This window comes from Lonchura striata, chromosome 4A, assembly GCF_050655825.1.
Source record: "Lonchura striata isolate lonStrDom1 chromosome 4A, ASM5065582v1, whole genome shotgun sequence".
Classification (NCBI taxonomy): Eukaryota; Metazoa; Chordata; class Aves; order Passeriformes; family Estrildidae; genus Lonchura; species Lonchura striata.
Genome location: NC_140742.1, coordinates 8592146 through 8619622, shown reverse-complemented (window position 1 = coordinate 8619622; position 27477 = coordinate 8592146). Strand labels below are relative to the sequence as shown.

Genomic DNA, 27477 nt, shown 5'->3' with positions numbered 1-27477 from the left:
AACACTGGGTTTAGGGTTGCATGCATAGCTGAGTTTTTTGGTTTGGTAGCTGAAAGAAAAAAATCTGGGAAGGAAAATGCTTTTGATTCGAGATAAATTTAAAACTTTTTCTCAGCAGAGAATTTTTCATTCAGGCTCTTTAGAGACAATCAGAAGCAATTCAATTCTAAATTTATGTCTTCCTAACCACTTACCAGGGACATGTGAAGCTCTGGTACATTTCCCTGTGCTGTCCAAAGCATGAAATTCCACATTTGCATGTCCCAGTGGCCAGTTCCACCACTTCAAGTCACCACTTCCAAGCTTGGAAGAGCTCTGTTATTTGTGCTTGTCTTTGCAAGAGGGTGAGAGGGGATGGGATGCTTAGATGTAGTGCTAGGGACAAGTGGGATGAGGTGTCCTGGTCCCAGAATTTCATGAGTTGAAATGATGGACTCGATCTGGGAAGGCAATAGTGAGAGCTTTAATTTACTCTCCTCCAATTTGTGACTTTTTTCCAAGTCAACACAAGATGACAGATAAGAAAACTGTATGGGGAAAATGTCAGCTGTACTTTTCACTGAATTTCTTATTTGTTGAAATGTTTCTTTTTGATTCTTTAAAAAAAATAAGCAAACCTGTTTTTCAAGAAGCTGCATTTCCTGGTTTCTCACATGTGCTCGTAGGATCAAAGCATGACTATCAGTGAAGCAGTGTGAAGGAATTTTTCAGAACCTGCTTGAAAAGGGTGGGTATAAGCAGGTGAAGGATAGGCTGCTATGACAGTGATTTGAAGATGGGTAAAAATTAAATGTGTCAGTGAATCCTTTCTTATGCAGAACTGTCATTTCAAAAATCATAATGACTCTTTTGTAAAAAAACCTGTAATACTGCATATAATTAAAGAGTATTAGATCAGCCTTTATAAATTAGATTGCTTCTCTGGACTGAAGAGATTTGATATAATAATTTAAATGTTGCCTCTCCTTTATTAACCAATTAAACATTATTCCATAGACAGGTGTGGGGGTATGTGTATAACAGGAGGAAGTTACTGTTGCATTAAAACCAACTTCTCCCTTCTCACAATGCATTTTGGAATTGAGCTCAGATGTAAACTGAAGTATGATATTTTTCTCCAGTGTTAAGCATATGAAAAGGGCCTGATTCTGCAAGGACTTTTAAGAATGCAGAGTCCAGCTGTGTTACTTAAGCCATGTGAATTCCATGGATCTTCTTTGTTCTTGGATGCCTTTATTTTGTCAAATCAGGGCTATTGCTGCTACATCCAGGAGGCATCCTAAGTAATGGATAGCTGTGTGTTTCATTCAGTTCCCAGGTAAATGCTGTGATGTTTGTATCATGACTTTACAGCCCAGTGTGGAAATGCTGTGTTCTGGAGGTCTCCTTCCAGTACATACTCTGGAAATGCCATTAATCTTCCAGCACCCAGCAATGCTACTTTCAGATAAAGCTGTTGGCATTTCTGTTGCAGAGGTTTGATGTTCTGGGATTTTCACATCAGCACTCTAGATTGCAGATTCTTCACTGAAGAATTCAGAGATGAGCTTTAAAATTATGAAGCATCAAATCAAAACATGGAAATTACACTCAACTTAAATGCATAGAGTGGGCCTAAAGTTCTGAGTATGTAGGACAGTCTTTTGCCAGGTCATGATCTGCTTTTGCTCTCTGAACAAATACATCTGTTTTTCTGTGTTAAAGCCTGTTTTTTAAAGACAGAACAAGAACTGGGCCAACTTAGATCATCTTCACCTGGTGAAAGAAAAGATTATGAGCTGAGGAAGAAATCTCAGCAAAATTTAGCCTAAATTTGCCATCACCTAGGAGCTGCTCATGGAAACCTTCTTCTAACTAGGCTCAGCTCCAAACTAAACTGTAGTCAGAATTTAAAGAATAAAACCAGTAAGAGTAAAAAGCATAAGTACATGTTTGGTGTTAATTAGCTGTTGGTGAAATAAACTTGATTCCCATAACATGAATCAGAAGGGTAGAAAATTTGGGCCTCAAGAGGGTACAGGGGAGCAGGAGGTGAAAATTTGTGGTCATCAAACTGGCTAATGAAGCTAAGCCTTGATTTTTGTACAGGATGCAGAATAACAAGGGAGTGAGGGCCTTAAATGCCTGTGGGGGAGTAAGCTTGCAGATCTCTAATACTAGCATTTGATGCCAGAGAACTGCTGACAAATCAAGTTAGAAAATCTGTGTATCCTTTTTCCCTTGCTGTATCCCTGCATGCACAGTTCTTGATGGAGAGCAGCATTGCTACAGACATGCACAGAGGAATGGAGCCTTTGTTGAGCCATTGGTGAGCTATTGAGATACCACTTCCTGAGCAGTAATAAAATAGAGCAATAGCAGGTTTTAAGCCTTCTGGCTTCTGAATGTCTGTGGAGTGCATGACCAGCAAATCACAATCAGATTTAGACAGCCTGGAGGGACTGGTGGTAAAATCTGCAGCTCAGCCTGTGCGCTCTCACTTCAGAGGATGCTAGGCAGGGCTTAGGGGCTGTGCAAGTGTCTGTCTGGACTGCAGAATGCACCCATCAGCCCAGGAAAAGCTGCACACCTCCTCTTAGTGCTGAAAGTCTGGCTTCTGAGCAGCATGAAAAAAGCATGGTTTTGGATCCAAACAGAAATGTTGGACTAAGTCATAAGTCATAAGATGAACATGTGTAGGGGTAAGATTGCTTTCTCTGCAGCCATCTCTTGTGGTTCTTACAATATGTATTTTAATGAAGTTCTTCATTTTGTTGATGGCAATACAGAATGTTTAGCTTTTTTCAGCATTCAACTGCTCATAACAAAGGTGATTTTGTATCTCAAACCCTGTTGGATGCAGTGCTGTAATTCCACTTTTGCCATTGAATATTTTCTTCCATATCTGTTACTGGCAAGTGCTTTTTCCCTCTTAGACTTACTCTGGAAAGATTTAAAGATGATACTTGCTTGTGGGCTAGTGTCTTTAATTATTGGACATCCAAGAGGAGCACATCAAAGTAGCTGATGGATTACATATCTCATAGTTACCTCTCAGTCTTTCACACTGGTATATGATCAGCTTTCCTGTACACACGTCTGTAGAAGCAGCAACATCTCTCATTTGGAGCAAGTGGATTCAGTGTGGCACAGGCTTTCCAGGCTCTGTATGGCACTAGCATTAAATGCCACACACTGAAAGTGGGTGACATTTCCCACAATAAAATTGACTGATTCTGTATAAACAAAATCCCTGTGGGATATAGTATTCAATCCTTGAATTCAGTGCTACAACAGATACATTAAAAAGTCAGTATGATCTATGATAAAATAAAATTTTTTGAGGTTTTATCACTGAGATATAATGTTTTGGCATTATCAAAATGCAGGGGAAAGTGGAATCAGAATGCTTCTACATTTGTATCTAAAATAGTGTAAAAACTGATGGTGTTCCTGCAAATAATTTTGATGACATTGTCTTTATTGAGAGAAATCCGTTGTGTCTATTCTTTGCAGAAAAACAAAGATTTGTTTCTCTTCCCTGGTGATATGTGTATTTCTGCTCACTCACCCTCCTCCTCTAAAGCTTTAAAAGAGAAATTATTCATCCTCTGTCGCTCTGAAAAACCATGTTTACTGTTGTGAGAAGCTGCAAGAACAGTCAGGGCTTCAAGCAGAAATATCCATTTGTGGTTGGAGGGTATCCAGTGGCTTCCCTGTTGCAGTGGCATGGATAAGAATGAGAATATTGTGAATCCTTTGGTTTTCCTAATAGTGCAGTCCCAGATTTAGATACTTTTAAAATGACTGACCTTACTTTGTAGCCTCTATAGATTGTCATAACAAAGCTCCCTGTGCTGCAGTGCCTCAGTAATGTTTCAGCTCACTGTCACTGGTTGCTCCTGAAGTGCCTTCCCTGGTGGGCTTCAAACCTTGCCTAGAGCAGAGAAGGGATGCAGAGTGGAGGGACTGCTGCCTCATGCAGTCAGACTTGGCCTGCAGGAGAGCTGCTGCTGAGATGTTTCAACCCTCCCCAGCCATCTCTTCTCCAGCATGTCAGGGAGTTTTCATTTCCCTTCTGTTCTCCAAATAACAGTGACAATGTGCTCACCCAGATATCATTCCTGTTGGAATCCCCATGAAGCCAGCTGTAACTACATCAGTAGGAAATGTTGTCTGTGTCCTGTGAGTGGACAGACAAATGGAAGGTTTCCTGAGAAAATCCGTCATGCCCAAAGTGCAAGATGACAGAACCGTAGGAGTTAAACTGATATTTGGTGAGTGATACTGGAGGAAAATTTCTTCTTTTCTGGCCACCATTTTAAGGGAAGGCACAGCCAGGAGGACTCAGCTGCAGGACTCAAACAGTTCACATTGTAAGGACATTCATTTCATGAGTCTTTCATTCCTTGTATACCCTGTGAGACAATAACCGATCCACTGGTTTTCCTGTTCAATTGCCCGTGTACAAACAGAGCAGGACCTGCCTTTCAACATTGCATCTGCAAAATAGGACTTATGTGCAGAAGGAAGGCTGTGCTCCACAGGTTTTATTCCTCCAGGAAATAAAATCATTGAGGTTTAGCAATGCAGACAAGGCTGATGGGTGTCTTGAATGCAACTTTTTGTTTTGTGTGCTAGGTGTCTAATTAAAAAAAAAAAAAAAAGCATAGAGGAATAGATATGCTAATCTACACAATGTGTGTTTTGAAAGACATAAAGGAGAAAGCGTTCAGTCCTCTCAGAAACAGAACAGGGTATGGCAATTGCAAAATTATTGGAAGGGGATTTCTTAATACTGTCCTGGGAGCAGTTGTTCCTGTGCCTCAGATTTATGTCGTTTGTAATGGGGCTTTTCAGTAAGACAATGTGATTTAACATTAATATCCAAGTTCTAATAGAAAAGTATCAGGAAATAAATGAAAAGGGCCTAGTCATTTGCAGTAGTAGACTTTAAAGCAATTTGCTGCCTTGTAATTCTTAAGGACAAAGAAGGAATTTCCCCCCTGAGCAAACCCAGCCAATTACAGGATTTCTTTTGCTAGAATAGGGTGTCTGAAGCTGACAGAGACCACCTAGTTCATGAACTGAGGTGTGATATGCTGCAATAACTTGGTGTTCTTTTGGCTTCTGCATTTCTTCTTTGTTCTGTATCGTATTTTCACATACTCAATTGCAACATTTAGTGACTAACATTGGTGACAAGTTTGGAAAAAACCCCAAACCCCAGAAACACTCTTGGCCTGTGTGATTCAACTTCAATGTTGGGATATCTTCTCTGTGTCTGGGTAGTCCCTGTTGGAATGACTGACTGGTGATTTGCTTTTTGTTTGCATCTGTCACAATGCAGAGGTCATCGAGACCAGGGCATGTGTGTGTGAAGGCACCCAGAAAAGAAATAGCTCCTCCTGACCCTAACCATGCAAGAATCAGATGGCTGTCACTTATTCTTCTTTCTTAAGACACACTTAAGAAACATAATACTAATAGTACCCATGAATTTTCAAATCATAGCCACAAATTTTCAAATCATGGCTTTGCTGTTACTGGCTGTATCGCTGACTATAGTAGGCACATCCTGACATTTTTATGCCACATTTCCCTCTTAAGATGATGTCCAAATTAAATATAAACTCTAAGTTTGGTAAGGTTTGGTGAGAGAGACCCACCTATGTGATGCTCTACCCAATTGCCATATCCCAACATCTTTTATTTTTCATCCCAGGATCTAGAAGTACAAAAGTTCTCTAAAGATGGCTAAACTCATAGTGAGAAGTACAGGTCTTGCTTTTAAGTGCCTCTGGTGAGAACTAGACTGTTGACAGGTGACTTAAGGGAGACATTCCTGGATATCTATTTTTTCAAGCTGTCATTAATGTGGCCTTTTAAAATTACCTTTCAGTGACTTTGCTCAGAAGTTATTTTCTTTTGAATAGAGAGAGTATAGCCTTTCTCACTGTAAAACATGACCCTCTGGGACATGCAGTATGTTTTAGTCAAGGTCAAATTGTCTTGTTTCTAGTGACTCTTATGTAGAGATTGGAACTTAGGAGAAAAGAAGTGCATAAAGAATGAAAATTCTTGATGAGTAATGGATTAGTTCCACACAGATACTTTTTCTGCTTGAAGAGAATGTAGCCTTGAATGGTACCTTTGTCTGGCTTTACCACCTCTTCCTCGGTTGGAGGAAATAGAGATAATATAAGAGCACTGGATTTGTGACATTGTGCTGGTTTAGCACCTAATTTCTGAGATCATACTTTCCAAGGTGTTGTTTTCTTTTACCAGGGTTATCTTGAAAACTTGTCAGATGGTAAAGGAATGGTATCATGGAATTAGGATTTCTCCCTTTCAGGCATTGGTATTAGATAACAGCAACAAGGAAGCAAAATACAGGACAGGAGTGTTTGGAGCAATACCAAGGCTAGGTACCACACACAAGCCACAGAATCACTGCACCTCTTGGCCTTTGGTTCAGGGAGCAACAGTCAGCCTGTTGTTCTCTCACTTGACATATTTATAAGAATTAAAAATCAAAAAAATGTCAAGGGTCGAGCTTGCGCCACAGCGCCCCCTGCAGGCGCGGGGGAGCAGCGCAGCCCGGCCGGCCGGGAGCCAGCAGCGCCCCTGCTGGCCGTGCCCGGAACTGCAGCGCAGGGAGCCGGGCTGGGTTTGGGCTCTGCTCGCTGGGGCTGCGGCGGCACTGAGACACACGGACATGCTACTCCGTGTCTTTGCCTGAAAGCCCCTTCATTTCAAGGTTATAATAATTTGGAGGGAAGAGGGCCACATTTTCTATTCCAAGGGAGGTTCTTGCCTTCTTTGGCAGACACCTGTCCTTCAAACCAAGACATTACTGTAGTTGCTCTAACTCAAAATGAGCTAAGATGAATGTACAGGTTGAGCTATTCAATCCTGCAGTCAGTGAGCCAATAAAAATGTCATTAAAATAGCCAGAGTGTTCAGGGACATGGAGAGAGCACTAAGCCTGAGGTGTGCTGTTCCCCGAGCACTGCTTTGATAAATACACTTCCCAGCTCTTGGATCTACCGCTGAAGTCTTAGAATGTAATAAAAAACCCAGTACAATGAAAAATGAATCTGTAAGGGAAAAAACCTAGTGTGAATCCTCTTGTATAAATATGCAATTCAAAATTAAGTGGAGTTTTTCAATCTAGTAGATATAAAATATTCAACCACATTTCTGTCACCTTTCCTCTTTATAAGGAAATCAATAAATTGGGGTGCTGGGGGTGATACTGAACATATTAGAGACAAAAATTTTCTACTTGACTCTTTTAACAGACCACACTCACTTAGCAGAAACACTGCTAAGTGTTTTGCAGAAACAATGCAAAAAAAGTGGTTTTTTTTCAAAAGTTGTGAATATTTACTTTAATTTGAATTCAGCCTTGGGGCTGATTAATTGTCCTGAATCCAAAAAAGGATGAAAAATAATTTAGGGACTGAAACTCCAATTTCAAAGGTCCTTATCCACTTCTTTACATCTCCCTTTTTGCCTTTTGTCCCTGCTTCGAAGTCAAGCCAAACACAGTTTTTGCTTGCTTTTGTTTTTAGACCCGTTAAACTCCCTTGGTTCTCCCTCTGCTTTTCTATTGGATTTGAAGCTGGCTTCAGTTTGTGGTTCAGAGCCAGCTCCAGGTGGCCTGGGGATTATAGATGCCTTGCCACCAGAACAAAGGAAACTGTTTTGTGAACTCTGGCAAAGCTAAGCCCTTCTTCCCATTTCCAGTTGAGAGAGTAGGTCCAGTAGGTAACTATTCCCTTGGAATAGAGCATTATAGATCTTAGTTTCAGTGTGAAAATTCAAAACAATTTTTCTTTGCACTGTGGAGTGAGTGGGTCTTTCTTTTCTTCCCTCTTCCTGTTCCCAATATGACCACTACTACTTCTTGTAGAATTAGAACCCACTAGAAATCAACTCCTGTGGAAAATGAATGGTGTGGAAACATTTCAGAAAATACAAATTGTTGAAAGACCCACTTCCAGACCCATGGGTTTGTATTTCCTTTACATGTATATAGAAAGTTTGACCTGACATTTTCTTGTGGGTTCCAACATTTGCAACTTAGATACAACTCTTCTTAACCTGGCCTCACAATACTCAGATCACCACTGGAAGTCCTTCAGCATCTTCTTCACCCATCTGGAAGCTGCTTGCTTTTCATTCCTCTTGGCCACTGTTTCTGACAGCAAAGCCCTGGTTACCTGTAGCTTATCTGTTGGTATCTTTTGTTCTTCTTGTATCTGGCTTTCCTCATTAAAAATGGCTATATAACCTTTCCTGCCAGCCAGAGACTGCTGGGAGCACTGACCTCCCGCACCAAGCTCCATGACCATGTACTGAAAACAAAAGTGGATCCTCCTTTTAATAATTCATAGGCCATCTGTTTAGCTTCTGAAAGAAGAAAAGCAAAATCATGGGATTTGTGCTAGTTTATCTACATACCTCTACCAACAACAACAACAAAAAAACCAAAAAAAAAAAAAAAAAAAAAAACAAAAAGGAAAAAGATCCTTATCATAAGCAACTCAAATGCAGGTCATGAAGGAGAGCACTTGTGGACACAGGGGTCCTGAAAACAATTGTAAAGAAAGAACTGAATGCCTTCCCAACACAGCAGCTCTATGGGCTTACTGAGAGAACTCTTTAGGTGGGCTCCTATCAGTGCCCTGTGTGACCAGGCCCACCCAGTTCCTGTCTGCTGGCCAGATGGTAAAAACAAAGTTGTACCAATCCTCTTTGTGATCCCCCTTCTGAGTTCTCCCTCAAGCTGTCAACTTTAGAGAGGCCCTTTATGCCTCCAGAACCCACAAGGCAGGGAAGACACTGAGAAAAAAAAAAAAAATCAGCACAGATACATCAGGTGCTCAGAGAACTGAGAGATGAAATCTAACAGCCCAGCCTTAGGGAACAGCTTGCCCAGAACAGCGAGGAATGGCTCACAACTTAGCAGACTTCAGCTCCCAGACTTCTTCAAAACTGAGAAAAACAGCAAGGTTGATCAAACTACTGATTGCTTTTGCCCATGCTGTGAAATATCACTGTTTTCTAGAGCTGACTAGATTAAAGGAAGACTCCTGCTTCAGTCACTGACATTCCTGCAGAATTTGCCCTTTTCTGGATTACCAGCTGTAGCAGTAATGTCAGTGGCTGGTGAAGAACCATCCATGAAGCTTTCAAGTCTATTGCTTTTGGCTTAGTGAGGGCTTTCTTCATCATGAACCTGAATAGATTTATTGTCTTGGTCATGGAGTGTGAACAAAAGTGATAGTACTCCCCAGGCACTTAGTTTCCTCAATTCTACTCAATTCTAATTGTAACTAATGAAAAGCATTCTGCATTTTTAGGTTGTGGTTCCAGGAAGCATTTTAAATAGAAATGGCCTCCAGCGCTGTTCAAAATGCAATCTAAATAATGCAAGATTGTTAGGAGAAAATACAGCACTATTAAATAATACCAAGTAATGGACAACTATTCAAAGACATTATTTTTTATTAGCCTGGATCATTATTACTGAGTGCATGTGACCTTACTTGCACTCAGTAATACTTACAGTCATTCAAGAAAGCTAAATAATCATTACTGATCAATTACTATTGATTACACTGAGTGGTTGTATCCATATTTTGTGGATTTTCAGTGCTGTAAAAACTCTCAAATACATTTTGTTTTCTTTCTACAAGAAGGGCAACCCTTTTCAAAAGATAATTTAGGAGAAAGTTGACTTATTTTCCCTAAATTATATAAGCCCACCCCAAATGATGGATTGTTTTCAGTTCAGAGAAATTTTCTTTCAGTTAAAATAATGTGTTTTGTGCAGTTTGTGAGAATGAGACTTTATTATAGACTCTCAACTGAAACGCATCCCGTCAGCGTGCAAAGTGAGCCTTTTCACTCAGAGGTGAGGGAATGGACAAAATATCCACCAAAGTTATTACACAGATATACAGGTGGCATTTTGAGGACAAGTGAGAAGGAAGGACGAAGTCTGTGGTTTTGCTGAATGCAAAACACTAAATGGGATGTTTCTGAAGATTGCCTCCTGATTTGCCTTGCTAATGGCTCTGTCTGCCAATGCCTGCTCATGCTACACCTTTGACAAGAACCCATTTGTAGTGTTTTGCCAGCACTTGTTTAGAGTAAAGCTTTGAACTCTGGTGAAGTGTCCCTGTAGACCTTTTTTATTTTCTTCCCGACTACAGGCTCCCTTGACAGAAGGAAATGTAAGAGAAGATCTGTCATGGAGCATTTGGGACTTTTTTAAAATAAAAAACACTGTCCTGGGTGTAGTTGGTGGGAATGAGCAACCAGCATCTTTAGTGTCAGAAAAATATTTTAAAATATATAAAAATATTTCTTTTCCAAGTGAAGTCTGTTTTGTCTGTGACAGTAATAGGTGAGTCTTGTCTTCTTCTCGACACATTAACTTTTTCATTTTATTTTCTTCTCCCCATCCCGTTGAAGGGAGTGAAGGGTGAAGCTGGTGGGAGGCTGGCAGCTGGTCCAGGTCAACCCACCACAGTATGATGTGCTGTAGAATTTTGTAAAAGGGTTCCTTCTCAGGGAGAAATCTTTCCTGTGTGATGTGATTTACCATCCAGCATGTAACCCTTCTTCTCAAATGCATAGCAGTGTACACAGGAGTGAAATCTCCTGAAGGTGGGAGAGAACAAGGGTGAGGATAAGTGTGGGGGGATACAGAGGAAATAGGGTGGTGTATCCTGACCAGCATTTGAGGTGCCAACAGGTTCCTGTGCTGATAGACTTGCAAGCTCAAAAGAGCTGCTGTGCTGGGTTGGATCACTTGTCAACAATATTTCTTCAAGGTTCTTCATAGTCTTCACAGTCAGTCAGAAGTGAGCCTTAATGTTTCCTCATAATTCTTCTGTGCTGGAAATGCATAGCACGGCTGTTACTATTTGAATGTGTCACTCAAGTGGTTGTGAAAATGAGGGCTTGACAAAGAAACTTTCTGTGCTGAAACAAATGTAGTGAAAAGAAGGCAGGATAAATGAAACCATCTTTCTGTCCCTGCAGAAACTCAACGTATTGCATGAAGGTGTCCATGTCCTTGACTGTAGCTGAGAATGAATCTGGGCTTTGCTACAACAGCAAGATCAGGTACCTGGAAAAATCAGAAGTCACTAAGAGAAAGACAATCTCCTGTCCTGATATTGAGGATTACAAAACAGCCAGTCAAGAGCCAGATGTGGTGTGGTACAAGGTAACTATTGCTGTCTTGTTGCTGTTGGGCTGAAACTGTTCAAAACTTCCACTTTTTTTTCAGACTGAGGCTTAAAGCTGACTTTCTGTGAGGCATCAGTGGTTTGTGACTGGTCTGGAGAGTGTTTTCCCAGTATGACAGTTTTGCAGGTAAAACTGCCCAGCAACGTCATTGTCCAACAGAAATCAGTGTCAATGAGGCTGTTCTGTGAGAGAGCTCACAGGATTTCTCTATCAGCAGCCCCACATTCCCAAACCACAGGGCCTCTACCAGTTTGTACCTGGGTGTGGTGTCTCCCTGCATGATCCTGGAGTAGAAACAAAGGGAGGCACCTGCAATGGAGCCAAAGGTCTATCAGCACCACCAGCTCCAGTTGTGCTGCCAATTAATTTCTATGGAGTCCATTGGCTAATTTTACCAGTGCCTCCTGGAGTCTGCACAGAAGTCTGCTGAGGTTCATTGAGTAACTGTCATGAAGTCAGTGCATTTTAACTGAATCGCTTCATTCATTCATGAAGTCAGTTCATTTTAGCATTTCCAGGTAACTCATCGGCCTGCACCTTCTCCAAGGACTTTCAAGTATCAGACACCACTTTCATCAGCAAATGCATTTGTGATGTGTTTCTGTAGCTCCCCAAGAAAGCAGGAGAATAAGTAAAATATGGGTTGCCTGGCAAACATCAAGTAATGAGACCACAGCAAGGTCTGGCAAATTTTGCCTGTTTTCTTGACTGGGGTTGAAGTCTGGTATTTGAAAAGCCCTCAGGCTAATGATGCAAGATATAGTAGAGAAGAATAAAAAGCTGAGAGTCAGAAGGAACCAGAAATAATTGGGCAACAGGAACAGTTGAGTTTGATCTGTGGAAAATAGAGTTTGGATTGTAGGAGTTTAGAATAAGCTCGGTTCAGGTAATACAGACAGAAACATACCAACTAGTTAAAAATATAAATTTGGAGTCCTTGATTTCCCAACCTGAATAACATTCTTTAAAGACAATTATTTTGAATGAAATAATTAATATGGGCAGACTAGCAGATTTTTTTCCTCCTTAGCAGGTTGCAGCTGAAAAGAGCAACTATAAAAGTTGTCATTTATTTGTTTTTTTTACAGAAATCTCATATGTCATGTCTTATAGTAACAGAATGTGTGCCATAATCCACTGTTACTGTGAACAAAGTTTTTATTTCAACAGTTGAAACTCTTTCTCTCAGCATATGCATTGATATCTTCAGTGCTGTTCATATGTCAAATATATGTGTTTAGTTAATCATAGAATATCCTGTGTTAGAAGGGGCTCACAGGGATCATTGATTCCAGTTCCTGGCTCTGCATATGAAGTCTGAAATCTCAGAGCAAAGAGGATACTGAAGAGAAACTGCTTCTTGCCCTCTTTATCTTGGTATTACTGAACACCAGATCACTGAAGATCTCAAATTTTTTGCCAAAGCACACTGAAAAATAGTTTAGCAGAAATGATCTTCAGCTGTCATGGAGCAGAAACTAGTCTAAAGAAGATGCATGTGCAGCCCCACACCAGTGTGTACTGACCAAGAGAGGGAGTGGAAGGGTTCCATAATCCCACCCTGCTTGTCTGGGTGTCACACACAGGTTTCCATTACCTGGGCAGGGAGCATAAGTTGTTTGAAACAGAACACTAGATAGATAAATAAGTATGAGGAAGTCTTTGAGATTTCCTTCTTTATTCCTTCTGCTGAAAAGAGAAATCCTTGTGTTCATGAGAACCTGCCAATTCACTGGTAGTCAGGGAGTTTGGACTTGACCTATGAAATACCATCAGACAGGACAGTGATGATGCCTGCCCACTGTGTGCAGAACCTGCTCTGTCTTCCAAAAGGCTTCTCTGTGTTGAGGGATTAATGAATCTGAGCTAGTACTTGCATCAATTTACTGGGAATTAACTGTAATTTAAACATGCTCTTAATTATGCCTGAATAGAATTCCACGTGCACACCCAGTATGTAACATAGCATTTGCTTTGAGGATTTGTTTTAACAGTAGGATGAACTTCACTTCTGGCTAGAATTACACTGCATTAAATATTTATTTTTAAAGGTTTCCCCAGTGAATGCCATTGATATATGCTCAGCTCAGTTATGCCTATTAGAACTGTTTTGACAAAATGTGTGGTATTTTTTTAAGTAGATGTGTGTGTCAAGGCGTGATTGAATGAACGGGATTTAAGAGAAAGAGCAGTTTCATGAAAAATCAGCTGGCAGAGGGAAAAGGTATATTATATCATGAGTGTGGAGTCTTAATCCATTTCAATCATGTCTTTTCTACTGCTGGGTTTAAAGGAGGGCTAAGAGAACAATCAAAATGTCAGGTGAAGGACAGGGAGTTGTTAACTACCCAGAAAAATAGACTTTTGAGGTACTGCCACTTAGATTTCAAGGAAGAGAAAAAGAAGCATTACTTAATTACTGGGAGAAAAAATTCCAAAACATTTCAGATGCCTAAGGAAAGTAAATAGTCTAGAAAAAGAAACTTGCAGATTCTTCTAGCAGGTAAACATATTGTAAAAGCAGAAAAGAGCAATTAATTGGTTAAAGCCTTTGGGGGGAACTTAGGGCACCTTCCAGTACCTGGAGGGGACTTAGAAGGTTATTGGAGAGGGACTTTCCACAAGGGCATGTAGTGAAAGGACAGGAGGGAATGGCCTTGGACTGATGGAGAGTAGATTTAGATTAGATATTAATTTTTTTCCTGTGAGAGTGGTGAGGCATTTGCACAGGTTGCCCAGAGAAACTGTGGACTCCTGTCCCTGGAAGGGTTCAACACCAGTTGGATGAGTCTTGTTGCAACCAGGTTTACTGGAAGCTGTCCCTGCCCATGCAGGGGAGCTGGAATGAGATGATCTGTAAGGTCCCTTCCAAGCAAAACTATTCTGTGAATCCATGAAATGAGTCTTACAATTGAGCACTTATCCTTTTAGGGAAATTAGCAGAAATCCAACAGTAAAATCTAGATTGTTTTCAGAATATAAGAACTAGTAAGAATTTTGTTTCTCAGCCATTTTCCAGCTTCTCCCCTTTTTTGCTTTTAGTTTTGTGTATTAAATATACAAACAAGCATTTTAACATACTTTTGTAAAGCCTGTGTAGTCAGCAGAATAAAAAAATGATTTGATGAAATTTGGGAAAGAAAGGCTTATAAATAATCTCTAATAGGAAGGAGGTGCTTCAAGAAGATACAAAAAAAAATAATAAGGAAATTAGTAGTACAATTCCACCAAAACAACTCCTCTATGTAAAACCACAATAGCACAAACAGTTTTTTTGCTGAATTATTACTCTTTGTAGTAGTAAAGGTGTCATCCTTTTATTGCAAACTTGTATATAAAAATGTAAAACATATAAAAATGTATCTTCTATCTCTTTGTTCCCATGCTTTTAAAAATAAAGTAGAGAATGTAAAACTGGTAACACAGCTTATTTCAGTGCTGCACTAAAGGGTGCATATCTGAAATATGCTTACTTTGTGTGTTCTGGGAATTATATTCCTTCTCAATTAGGATTGAATAGGACTGAATCATATTCTTTGCTCAGTGGTCAGATTTAGTTACACTGAGTAGGTGGTTGATGTACCTTTCAATGGAACCAAAATTTCGAGCTCAAATCAGAAAGGATTTAATGGCATTTCCTGGCTCAGATTTGTATTCTGAGTGAGTCTCAGCACAGTAGATGGGATCTGGGTTCTGCTCATTCTCTATCACCAGTGTTAACTAAAGTTCACTTGCAAGATGAGATGATGCTCCCCTTACAGCTGTACTTTGGAAACAGAGAGATGTGCTGATCACTCTGGTACCTGCAGTAGTGTTGCACAGCTTCCGAATCTGAAATCTGATCATTTTGTAACTGAATTTGGCCTCTTAGGGACAGGGAGAACTCTTTAGTGCTCCCTTTCCAAGTGCAAGGCCAGAAATTCTCAGTCCTGTCTTTTTATTTCTCTATCGCTGTCCTTGAATTTAGAATCTGACATGGATTTGGAATGCGTATGGAGTCCATGAAAAATTAATGTTTGTGTCACGCTGATCTCTTACTGTGGTACAATATATTTGCATGCTGACATATTTTCTTGTTTGGTTGTTTTCTTAAGAGAAAGCTTTGTTCTATTTTGTTTTCTCTGCTTTTGACACTGCTGTTGCAGACAAGCAGAAAATGGGGCATAGGTGTGGGCATGTCACCAGTCTCTGAAGCTGCTGAGCCTGATGTAACTGATGTGAGACTGCAGCAGTCTGAGCTTGTTCCAAGCTGCCTCCTTGAGAGAGGGAATGGAGAGGCACTGAAGGTACTCAGGCCCATGTTGCTGTGTGTTCCCAGGGTACAGGATTAGCCATGGCCTCTGGAGCTGCTGGGACTGCTGAGTGCTTTAGAGAACTCAAAAAGTATGGTTTTGTTGCAGGAGAAAAGGCTTGATGCTAAAGGTATTTAGAAACAATAAATCCATAATCTTAAGGTGACATTTTCGAGAGACAATGATTATATTTGGCCTGTACTTTTAATTCAGAACATTCCAAGAATGATTCAGTCATGAATGCTGCCCACAAGGAAAGTGACTGATCTCTCTGCAAGGATCCAGTATACTGGGAAAGGGAGAGCCTCTTCCTGCACTGTACCACGCCCTATCCAGAAGGACTCAAGGGTGGTTCCAGCAGGATCACAGTTTGCAGCAGTGAGCCTAAAACTGCCAAACAGCTAAGGACTGTGTGGGTGCAGTCTGTGAGAGCTGCAGCCATCAGTGCCATGTCCTGCATCACAGGGTGCACGGGGGTTGCAAAGTGCCTGCTGATGGGAAAAGACTGAATCAAAGCTCATCAGGTGCTGGAGAAGCCAGTGATGAGAAATAAGGCTGTAAGGAAACCAGGCTGCTGAATTCTCTCAAAAAACTGCTGTTCTTCCTGTTTTCTTCTATTGGTAAATGGTTCTGGCCTGGAACTATGTATAAAATTTGCCTTCAGGCCAACTCTTAACAGATGTTGCCCTTACTCCCTTCAAACAGAGATGTATTTTAATGGTCCATCCTAAAGGAGAGGTCTTGGCGGTTGTTATGAAGAAAAAGATACTTAACCATTGCTTGAGGGCACCATGTATTAAACACAGCCCATGTGATATGGTAGTATAGTAGTACAGTTAAAAACATTTCTGTTTAATTTCAGTCTTTAAATTAATTCCAGTTTCAGATCTCTCTGCTTTCTGAAATTACATTTGAATTTTAATTGCAAAATATATCTAGGTGGTTTTTTCCTTATGTATAATACTGAAAATCCAACCAGGCAATATTGTCTTACGTTGTACAAGCTCAGTAATTTTGTCACTGGTTGTTTTTTTCTGCAGGAATGTGAGCCAAAAATGTGGAGAAGTGTTGTAATTCAGAAGGGAAATACTCTCTTAATTCAAGAGGTCCAGGAAGAAGATGGAGGAAATTATACCTGTGAACTAAAGTTTGAAGGCAAGCTTATACGAAGGACAGTTGAATTGAAGGTTACTGGTAAGAATATTTTTTTCTTTGCCAATAGGAAAAAAAAATAATGCTTTGAAATAATAAGAAAAAATGGTATTCACATATCAGTGAATCTGTTTGACAGAAGTAAGTCCAAAGCAAAGCTGAGCAGTCCCAGACTCAGGGAAATTTATATCAAGACCTTTTAAAGTTCCACAGAAGAGTACTTCTACCTTTTGATTTGTGCAAAACCTGGAAATGCTCCATATTTTTAAGCTTTCCTTTAGTTTTTGATGATCAGCTTTTCTAGTCTAGGGATTATATTTAGTGAAGAGTATGGCACAACCTATTCCAAGAATGAAATTAGCAATATTGGACTGTCAAAACAAGGTAACCTGCTTGTCAGGAGGTCATACACTCTATGGTTCTGACTCCATATGGTATTTACCAGACAACAGTATTTTTCTGTCTATTTTTACCCAGTATCAAAAAATGAACAGCTAAAATAAGTATTGTCTGCTGATATATTCCTGCTCCCTTTTCATCTCATTGTACATTATGACATATATCATTATTATTTTGTCTTCCGTGTCTGTGGAAAACAGTTGAGGTTTTCTTCAGCCTTTCACCCAAAACCACATAAACAAATGGTTAAGTATTTTCCTCACATTTTGATTAAAATGGGGCCCTACTCAAAGTAGTGACTGGTAGAATTCCTCTTCCTTATATCAAACTGAATTATTCCATATGATGTTTCTAATATGTTCCTGAAAAAAAAAGTCTTCCCTTTATTTTGCATGGAATATGATTATTTTTATTCTTATCATTATTCCTCATTTTCAGTGAGTTCTTTTCCCTGTGTGCCTTATGTCATGTAACTCTTTATTATCCATTTTTGGCCATGGACAGAGCTCTAAAGTACTGATTTGACCCACCTGATCCTAGACCTGAGATATGAATGATGGTATAATGTATGAAGATATAATACCTGCTTTGGGGTAGTTGCTACCCTGAGTAGCATGTTTGTCTTCAATCAGAATGTGAACTAAGTTTGACAAAGTGAAAATGAGATGGATTTAACTAAATTCCTGACAATGGACATTCTATGCTCTCCCTCTCATTATGATCTTGATAGTAGTAATGTGTTCTCTTCATTATTTAAACACTGTGGTGTATTTATACTTTACAATTTAAGGAATTTATCCTAAACTAAATATAGTATTTATTATGGTTATTTCTCTTATTAAAAAGTTTATTATCTGTTTTATTTGAAATGTAAGTATAAAATATGTAAGTGTTCTCCTTTTTGCAGAATACTTGAGAAGCAGAAGATTTTTCCTCTTTTAATTTGGTGTGAATTCATGTTGCATTAAATTTTGTTTAGATTATAAAAGCACGTATGTTTGTTAACACCTATGTTTGGGAGATATATCTGATGCTATGTGTTTGTTGGTTGAATCTCTCTAGATATCTGAATGAGGCTAGTAAGTTTATGTAAATGAAAACCTAAAAATGTGGATAAGAGCTACAAATGACAGCTTGAATGAGCCAGTTTGTTTCTCCTGGTTTTGTTTTGTTTCAGTTGGTGAATTTTACATCTGTGTACGTTTAGATCTTTGTGGGGGAGAAGTCAAAGAAAACTTTACAACAAACAGCAAAGTGTGGCTGCATTGTGTGGCTGTCCAAGCCAGGTGGGGGGCCCTGAGGTCAGACCACAGGCTGGGAACAGGTACACGACATCTTCAGGGACTTGGCTGAATAAATGTTGGAGTCCTTCACAGACTCATCCCAGCATGTCCAGGTCTTTCTTGTAATGGAATTGGTGTTGCACTGGGATCATTTTCCATCCGTCTGAAAATGAGCTCTCATCAAAATATTGTACCAGGAGAAGCTAGAGGGAGAACCAGAGCTCCGACTTCTCAGCCTGCTGGTCTTTAAAATCCCTGTTAGCAAATACTGCTGAAGGCTGGGGTAGAATCGTCTCTGCTAGCCTGAAGCACAGATGTGGAGAAAAGGATCTTGCCTGCTGTTTTCTTCTGAAGAAGCTTTGTGATGCTGTTTCCATTACTAGTACTTATTACCATGTCTAAATTGGCATTTATTGGCAAGTGTCTGAGTTCCTCTAACATAAAGATTTTGAACAGAAAGACTCTGTTGGGCACTGCTAGCAGCCATGGTAACCTGAAATTGTTATTGAAGAGTTATTCTGGAAGTTAAATGGGTAACTCCATGTCTCCCTTGAGCAAGGAGAGCTGAACTGCCTTGGAGAGAGGGGAAGCTGTCTTAGATTCCCTGTAGTCTTTCAGGCATTTGCTGAAGTACACAGTACAAAGTACACCAGTTAGGTGGATGAAGTTATTTTTCTCTTGATTGTAAGACAAGGATCTTTTCTTCTTTGAAGTCACATCAAATATGGTACATGAGGTTTTTAATCCTTTGTGAAGATTCTGGTAGTTATGTAAGTAGCAATATGAAATATTTGCTGTTCATAGCTAAATGCAGAACGGGCATCTAAACATTGAAACTTGAAATCAGAATAAATGCAGGGCTGTCATAACAGAAATTACATCAAAAGCTTTAGGAAAATTTCAAGGTGCAGGAGCCAGATGAACCATTTTAACTTGCTGTTGGTAAAACTAATCAGAATAGTTAATGAGATCCGAGACAAATGCAGCAGTTCTGCTGAAGATGTGATCCCACAAGCCCAGCCTGATCCAAATTAACAGCAGACAAGAGAGCACCTGTGGGCCGAGTGAAGGATGTCTGCCTGTTTGCTATTTACATCAGTGTTGCCTAAGGATTTATTTCAAGTAGAAGCTTTCAACTGGGGACACAACCCTGCTGATATTTAGTTATCCAGCAAAGTCCAGTGATGTCATTAGAGCTATTGGGAGGTGTTGCCATAAGTGCCAAAGTGTTGGTGCAGTTCTCCTAGTGGCTTCAGAGGCTGTAGCTCTTTGGGGTTCTAAGGAAAAGGCTTGCACTCTAGAATATATTTGAAAAATATTTTGACACGAAGTATTTACCGGGAAAAAGTCCTGAGCTACAATAGAGCACTAATGAGCAGTGCCTAAATCTTGGTGTTTGGGTGCATTTAACAATAATAGATTGTCAACAAACCAGCTTTTTCATCACTAGTTCTTCATGGGTTTGTTATATTATGCAGACAGATGTGAAACAAGTCTTGTCAGCCTTTTTTGCTGAAGAAACATGACAACAGTGTTATCTCTTAGCAAATAACATGTAACTCTTCAGTCTATGTAAAAAAAATATATTGATACCATTTCACTTTGCTTCTTTGTAGCTTTAGAGTGACAAACGAGTGAGATTAGAAACTGATCTAGGGCTCTAAAGTGTAAAAATGTAATAGAAACTCAGTTTTTAGTTAGATAATAAATTAGACTGTAACCATTTAGAAAAAACTGAGTACACTAATATAAAGCTACAGTTAATCTACGTTATTAGAATTTATTAAAATTACAATTATTCAGGAATATCAACAACCAAAAGCATTTTAATTAGTATTGTAAATGCCAAAATTTATTAAAGAACAGATATACTATTCAGATTAAAAGAAAAAAGAAAACCAAATGTAGAATGTAACATTGGTTTTGAAAGGCAATTTATGCATCTTCCTGTTTTCCCCAGCCCCACCAACAAGTTTACTCCATCTTGATGCACAGCAATGTTTCAATAGCTTTGAGGGTGAAAAGGTGCCATTGTGAAAAACACCTGCTGTGTTTATCTGCTCCTTCAGCACTCTTTTTGCTTTGGAACAGTGGTCTGTAAGGGCACAGGCCAAGAGGGAGATGCAAGGAGACGTAACTTGGAGCTGTGGGAGAGGGGGTGCCTCTGAGAAGAGAGCAAGACCTGCTCTCGGGGCGTGCCCAGGTGCCCCTGGCAGATGAGGATTTTGCAGGGATGTGTTTCTTCAGGGACAGCTGTGCTAGTGGGAGAAATTGCCTTGCTCTTTCTGCTGCCTGTGGAAAGAGGTGATTTGTGAGCTTGTACTGGTGAATTATTTTCCAGCATGGCAGCAGAAGGTGGCCGTCTGACCAACTTCATAAACTGCTGGTGATGGATTGGAGTGGCATGCAGAAGTTACTGGACCGCTCTGTCCAGGAGCTCTGTCCTCTAAGTTTCCTTCATCCTCTACTCTGGCATATTCTTCACAGGCTGCTAAAATGCCTGGCTGTTCCTAAAAATCATTTATGCAGCAATATCTGTTTTGACCATCGCAAATGACAAATTATTCCACATGGCTACTTGAGTTGAATGATTCTGCCCGAATTCACTCTTTGATCATAGTTTTTCAATTAAATTCTTTCAAGTCTCATTACATCTCTCACTTTTCAAATTACACCTGCTGCTGTTGCTAGATTTTGTTTGTGGGTTTGGAACCCCTTTATTAGCAAAAGTAATAGATGGTTGTTTGCTATTGTTAAACCAAGGGGATGAATTGGATTTAGAAGGCAAACAATTAGTTGGATCTTCCAGCAGTTCTAATACCATAGAGAGAGAAGTTACCACAAAAGAAGTGAGGATATGAGCTAAAAGTATGTCCAACATTTGTTAGTGGTTGCTTTTCTGCCCATTTTTAATCCTCTGTGAACTGGATATGCTGTTATATATTATTAAAAGTCGAGGCTAGTGACACATTGGCAGCATTTACTGGGTGCTGATCAAAATCAAATTTATACCTGCAGTAATCTGTCAGTGCACTCTAGGCCTTATCAGTTTATGGTGGGTAAAGTATTGTCACCAGAGTCATACAAAAGATATGTTGACTGACAACATTTTTGGCTGCTGACACTTTCCAGAACAACCACAGCAAAAAGTATTTAAGATAAATTTAAGCTTATTTAAACCGAGCTGAAACATGGAAGTCCTTCCAAGTCCTTTGGAATTGAGACTATTATAAGGGATTTACTTTAATGGTGTCAAATATAAGAATTGTTGTTTACTTAAAAATCTGAAAACATGTAATTGTGATTTCCTCCCAATGGCATTGTGTTTTGGCATAAACAGTTTAGTAATGTGCAATGAATTTATGAAATGGTTCAGTGTTGCTTGAGTAGTTACTTATCCAAAAATCCAGTTTAGCTCTGAAAGGTCACTGAGCTCTGAATATGATTTGTAAATGTAAGTAAAAGCAGGGCCAGCATAAGAGTCAGGTTAAAAAAGCAGGTGGCTGGGGAGCAGAAGCTGAGCTGAACATCCCCAGCAGTTTCGTGCAGGGACAGATCCTGTGCTTGGCCATGCCTGAGCTCTGGTGTGCAGGGGTTCCTCAGTTAGCTGTGAGGGAGCTTCCAGCAGAGCCAGTTAACATTTTTGCATGACTTTGGTTATCCAAACTACCTCTGACCTCTCTGCCTGGCATTGCACTCTGCAGAGAAGGCAGAGCCTCTCCAGATTCTGATGGAGGCTGGACATGCTCCCATTCTCCCATTGTTGCTTTATTTTCTGAGCTCCAGAGCCTTTGGAGATGGGATGAAATAGCTATTGTTAGCTCCATTTTATCATCAAATAAGGCAGTAACATAAATTAGAGCACTGTGTGAAAATAACATTTATTTTATGTAATTTTATCAGCAAAGGTTATATTGCCACACTTCATATTTCTGATTTTGTTATGTCAAATTACTTCTTTATTGTAAGCCAATATATTTTATTTTGACTTGTGGCTGTACTATTTTAATAACACATATAGATAGTAATGAATATTACTGAAATTTTTCAGCATTTCTGAAATGAGGTGTTTTGAATGTTTCTGTTAATTTTATTTTAGTGAAGTTTTGCAGGAAATTTTTTGTGAAATACCGAAATTTTCCCCAAATGCAAGTTCTGGTTCCTGTCAGCACTCAATATCTCACCTAATCCCTGGGATCTGGGAGTTGCTTGAACTGCAGTGGTGTTTTATTGTCGATTTTGGCCAGCAGCTCTGATGAGAGCTGTTAGCTCCCCTCTCCCTTATTTGTTTGTATTTTCAAGCATGGGTCAGAGAGTCTGTTGTCTCAAATAAAGCAGAAAACGTTTCAAGGAAAGCCTAAAGCAGCCTGTGAATTTTCCTGATGAAACAGCCTGGAAAGCACTCCAAGGTAAAACATGGTGACATGCGGATGGCAGTAGCTGGTCTGGTCTTCAGGGTTTGCTCCTCCTCACTCCCTTGCATCACCAGTGCTGGAGGGCATGGGAAGCGTTTGCTGTACTTGGAGCTGTCTCCCTTTTCCTGGAAGCAGATGCTCCTTCTTCAGAGCTCTATTTATTTAGCTCCACATGTCCAAAAGAAAAAATTCCCCTGTTTAGTGTTCACCAGAATTCTAAAGTGATATTGAAGCTGTCAGCAGCTGTAGGGACATGCTTTTTATTCCTTCCTGGCTTGGCAGCTTTGGCCTTTCTTTGCCTGCTGTGGATAATGTTCAGCTCACTCCCAGTGCTTGGCAGTCCCCGTCACTTCTGACACATGGCCCGGGATGCCTGTCCCCTGTTGTATCCCAGGCAAGTGTTCCAACCAGAGCTCCCCTTTGGCAGGAAATGTGCTGCTTCCAGCTGAAAGCCCCACTCCTGCTCCCTGTAACTTCACGGGGAGCTGCAGGAGTACAGGCAGGGAACACTGGAATATCGGCACTTTCTACTTTAAACTCATTTTTGTTCTCAACAGGCAATTTTATCTGTAATTTGGAACACCATCCCATACTTTGTAATACAGACAGCAAATCCAGTGCAGAAAGCTCCTGGAGCAAGGGGGTGGTGGATGTTTGCACCCCATTTCCTTGGCTGATAGGAGGCTGGATCTCACATCTTGGCCAGGGAGAAGAGGCTCACACTGTGGCTCTCCTGGCATCTGCCTGCGTGCCATGGTGGCTTTAGGTATCACTACCCAAAAACTGTCACAAAGAGACAATGATTAACCAACCTGGGCTGCTGAGCTCAGACTAAATTGTGCATTTTCAGATTTTCCTAAATATAACGTAATCAGTGAAGGGGGATCAAAACTGGTAAGATTTTTGGTTTCATTTTTACTTCCTAGCGTTAGTACATCCCATTGACTAATGAACTGCAGTTATAGTGGTAGATGCATAAAGGCCTTCATTCCTCTGGAAAACATTTTTTTCATAACAGAACTTTTACCAATATTTGAATCCAAAAGAGAATAAATTAAAAGAATCTGGAGAAACCAATTGTTCAGGAGAAGATATTTACAAAACAGTGGACAAAGAGAAAAGGAGCTTGCTTGTGACTGCAGTTCTAACAACTGTGAAAATTAGATTCTTGTTAATTTGGAAATGAAATCTTAAAATGAACAAGTTAAATCTGCATAAGTTTTTTTTACTTCTGAGAGGGGTACTGCAGATTGTTTGGGAACAGAAAATCCTTCCTGTTCGCTTCTAATATTGACATATCATATCTCAAGTGACATTTACTTGCTCATATAAATTACATCTTTCCATAGCAAGATTTCATCTCTTTGCAATATCTTGACACAGTCAGGGAATCACTTTTTCATTAAATGCAAGGGGCAGCAAAAAGCCTGCCCAAATTAAATTTTTCCTGAGAGCCCAAGCTTTAAAAGATCTGTGGTAGGAGATACTGTTCTTAGCATTTCCTCTGCTGCACTTTCTTATAAATGATGCCTTGTATCTTCTAGTATTTTTATTTTCTAAAGGAAACCTTCCTTTCTGTGAGAGACAGCAAGGCAGAAATGGGTTAAGTGCTGACAAATACAGTACTTAAAGACCAGGAAATTAATTTCACAGCTGGGTTCTCAAACCACTGCCAAAGTAACTATCTATTTAAAGCTACATATAGGAAGTGCCAACAATTAGAGTTTTCTTTTGATATGTTTTATGTGATTTGTATTAATTTTACCAAGGTCTTTGTTTTGTAAATATTAGTTTTCTGTAATACAGTAAAGTATTTATCTTAAAACTTTAATTTCAATTCTAGTTTGTTACATGTCTGGCATCCTATTAACTCCTGTAGATAGCTAAGCATGTTTCTGTGGTAAAAGCAAACTTAATTGCAACTGATTTCTGTAGTGACTAGTTTTTCTAACTACCTCAGACGAAGCTCAGTATGAGCCAACAAGAGAAATATGTCCATTTGCTTTTGACCCCATTTGGAAAATGGAGCAATTTCTCTGCCTTTTTCAGAGTATTTCTTGTTCAACCATGCAAAAACCCTGTTGTAAATCTGCAGCAACTTCTGTGTCTGCAAAGAGTCAACAGGAAAATTCAGTTCAGAGCATGGTATCAGTCCAATGAGGGTGCCCATTCACCTGGAAGAAGTGCCAGTCCTGTTCTGTCTTTTCAAATCTCTTTTTCACCTGACATCCAGCAAGGTCCTGATAAATTAGACCAACTCTTCTGATTTCAGGAGCACCTCATCAGAGTCTGTAGAGCTGAGGATCTGGACAGTGTCTGAGGGATGCCTGTGCCCATTCGTGGTTGCTGTGTGAACTGTGTCACTGTTGAAGTGACAACAAAATATATCCACAAGGATAAAAGCTCCTTCATTTGCAGTCCCTCAAGTGACCCAGATTGATGACTTTTCCATTCACCAGAGTGACCTGTTAATACAGGGCTCATGAAAAATGAGTTTGGAAGATAAACATTAAGTATTGCCTCCGTATCTCCTGGAGAAATTGCAAGTTCTAAGGGCAGTGAGGAATGTAGCAATATGCTGCAGTCTATGAATTATATATAGTGTCAGTACTCTTGGCACTTTACTTACAGCTCCACAGCCTGCCTTCCTGGCTCATGAACATGCAAAGTAATTAGAATGGCAAATAGCATTAGTTTTTATTGACCTATGTTGCCCCCTAGTTCTCTGTCATGTTCTTGAACATCATGGTTTTTTCCTTCCACCTTAAATCAGCAGTTTGCAGTTTGTAGCATTGATTATTTGGTATTGTCTAATTTATTGATGTGGACAGCCAAGGCTTCCACACATGTTATGGGTTGCTCATTTCTCCAATGATCTGTCTTTGTGCACAGCAACTGTAGCTCGCTGAATCACTGACTATAGACTGTAAATGTCAGACAGATATGAGCTCCCACTTTAAAAACTGCTGTTCATTCCTGGAGCTGCTGAGCCACATTCTCTAAGTGTATTGTGCTTTCAATAGTGGAGGTGACTTAGTATAAATTATAGGATTGTGGAGGTTTTGCCCACAACAGAGAGATAAAGCACACACACTGAAAGAAACGTGTATGTTTTCACTGAAAGAAACGTGTATGTTTTCATTTTCTGTGTTAGAGGAGGTTTCCTTCATCATGAAAGTGTAGGCTGGATGCTCTTTCTTCTTTATTAATAATAGATAGGCAGATAGATGCAAATGCACAAAATAACACTGCCCCTGAAACCATTTTGCTAATGGTAAAATAGATACACATGAGTGAGCAGATTGCCTTGTCCACTGAAAATGCAGCTTTCCCACCCAGAGAAACTGCAAATCTTGCCTAATATTTTGTCTCATAAGAAAAGCTTGAGAGCCAGAAGCAATGACTGTCTTGTTCCTTTGAAATGGCTGGAGAAATTTTAATAGGTGAAAAGCTCTGCTATAACTTGAGCTGGAGATAAGGAAAATATTTTCACAACACAATGTTGAAGCCTTTCAAAACTGTTTTGTGCTGTCTGGCACTTGTAGCTGTACATCTGAGATGAAAAGTTCTGCTGTGGAAGGAATAGTGCTCACTACTGAATTGTCAGCATAATTTCTTGCTGCAGTGATGTGATCCTCAAAGGTGCCTTATTCAAGTGCCTGTTTGGCCTGACCCTGTTTAGCTTATGAGATCTGACAGTGGTAGTATTGCTCCAGGCTCTGATGTTGCTCTTATGAAGTTCACCAGAAGACTGGAGCTAATAACTTACCGATGTTTGCTCTGTGCCTTGCAATTTTTAAGTCGAAAGGACATACAAGAATATGCTGGGTGTGTTAAGTACCTTGTTTGTCTTTGATATCATGGAGCAGCATGGAAAATATGTTCTTAATTTTCATCAGCACCAACCAAGCTGTTTTTTGTCTTTGATAGCATTGATTGACCTTTTCTAAGCAAGAGAAAAATAAGCATTCAACTGAATTTGTATTTAGGTGTTTATTACTCCAGTCTATTTCAAAGGGCTGGGTAACTACTCTGTTACATTAGACTTACATATACTGACTTATTTACTGTGTGTTGAGTGGTTTTTGCAATGCAAGCATGTTTCAGTAAATAAAATCAATTTGCAGCCAATGGGAATGCAACAGTAAGTGATTTAACTTTTCATCTTTTTCTTCGGCTTGAAATGAAAAGCTCTCCAAGGTTTTTTTTATGACAAGCCCTGTATGCTGAAGTACTCTGAGAAAGTGCAGGAAATATAAAGTGCAAATTGCAAACGAAAATGATTAAGCAGTAAAATTAATAAACAATATAGTCATAAATTTCTAAGGCAGCTTTGGGTTCTTATCCTCTGTTTTTTTTCTGGCATAGCCCAGCAATGACCCTAAAGGCCTGTTTCTCCTCAGAAAGGGCAGTGTGCTCTGTGTGCTCTCTGATTTTATTTTATCTTGGCTGGATCTGGTTCTCCTGTGCGGGTACCTATCTGCCAGGAACTGGTCTGAGAATTTCATAATCAATTGAGATTATAAAAGGGCTTTGGTTATATTGAAGGAAGCTGGATCCAAGCACCAGATGGTGTTTCATCTTTATGCAGTGCAAATCACATCAGCAATCCAGTTGTGGAGAGTTGAGCCACCCATCCTGGGCCAGGAGTGGTTATAGTTTCTGGCAGGGAAGGAGCCAATTTGC

The 27477-nt window shown here is 39.8% G+C and overlaps 1 protein-coding gene across 15 annotated transcripts in view; it reads left to right on the top strand.

Annotated features, from left to right (window-relative positions):
- The window catches only part of IL1RAPL2 (interleukin 1 receptor accessory protein like 2), a 410823-nt gene that overhangs the window by 247511 nt on the left and 135835 nt on the right, over positions 1-27477 (top strand). For all 15 annotated transcript variants that reach the window (XM_085571059.1, XM_085571056.1, XM_085571055.1 and 12 more), the window contains 2 exons: positions 11041-11227; positions 16583-16736. In XM_085571059.1, coding sequence (XP_085427185.1) covers positions 11041-11227; positions 16583-16736 — 341 coding nt within the window. The remainder of the gene's footprint in view (positions 1-11040; positions 11228-16582; positions 16737-27477) is intronic.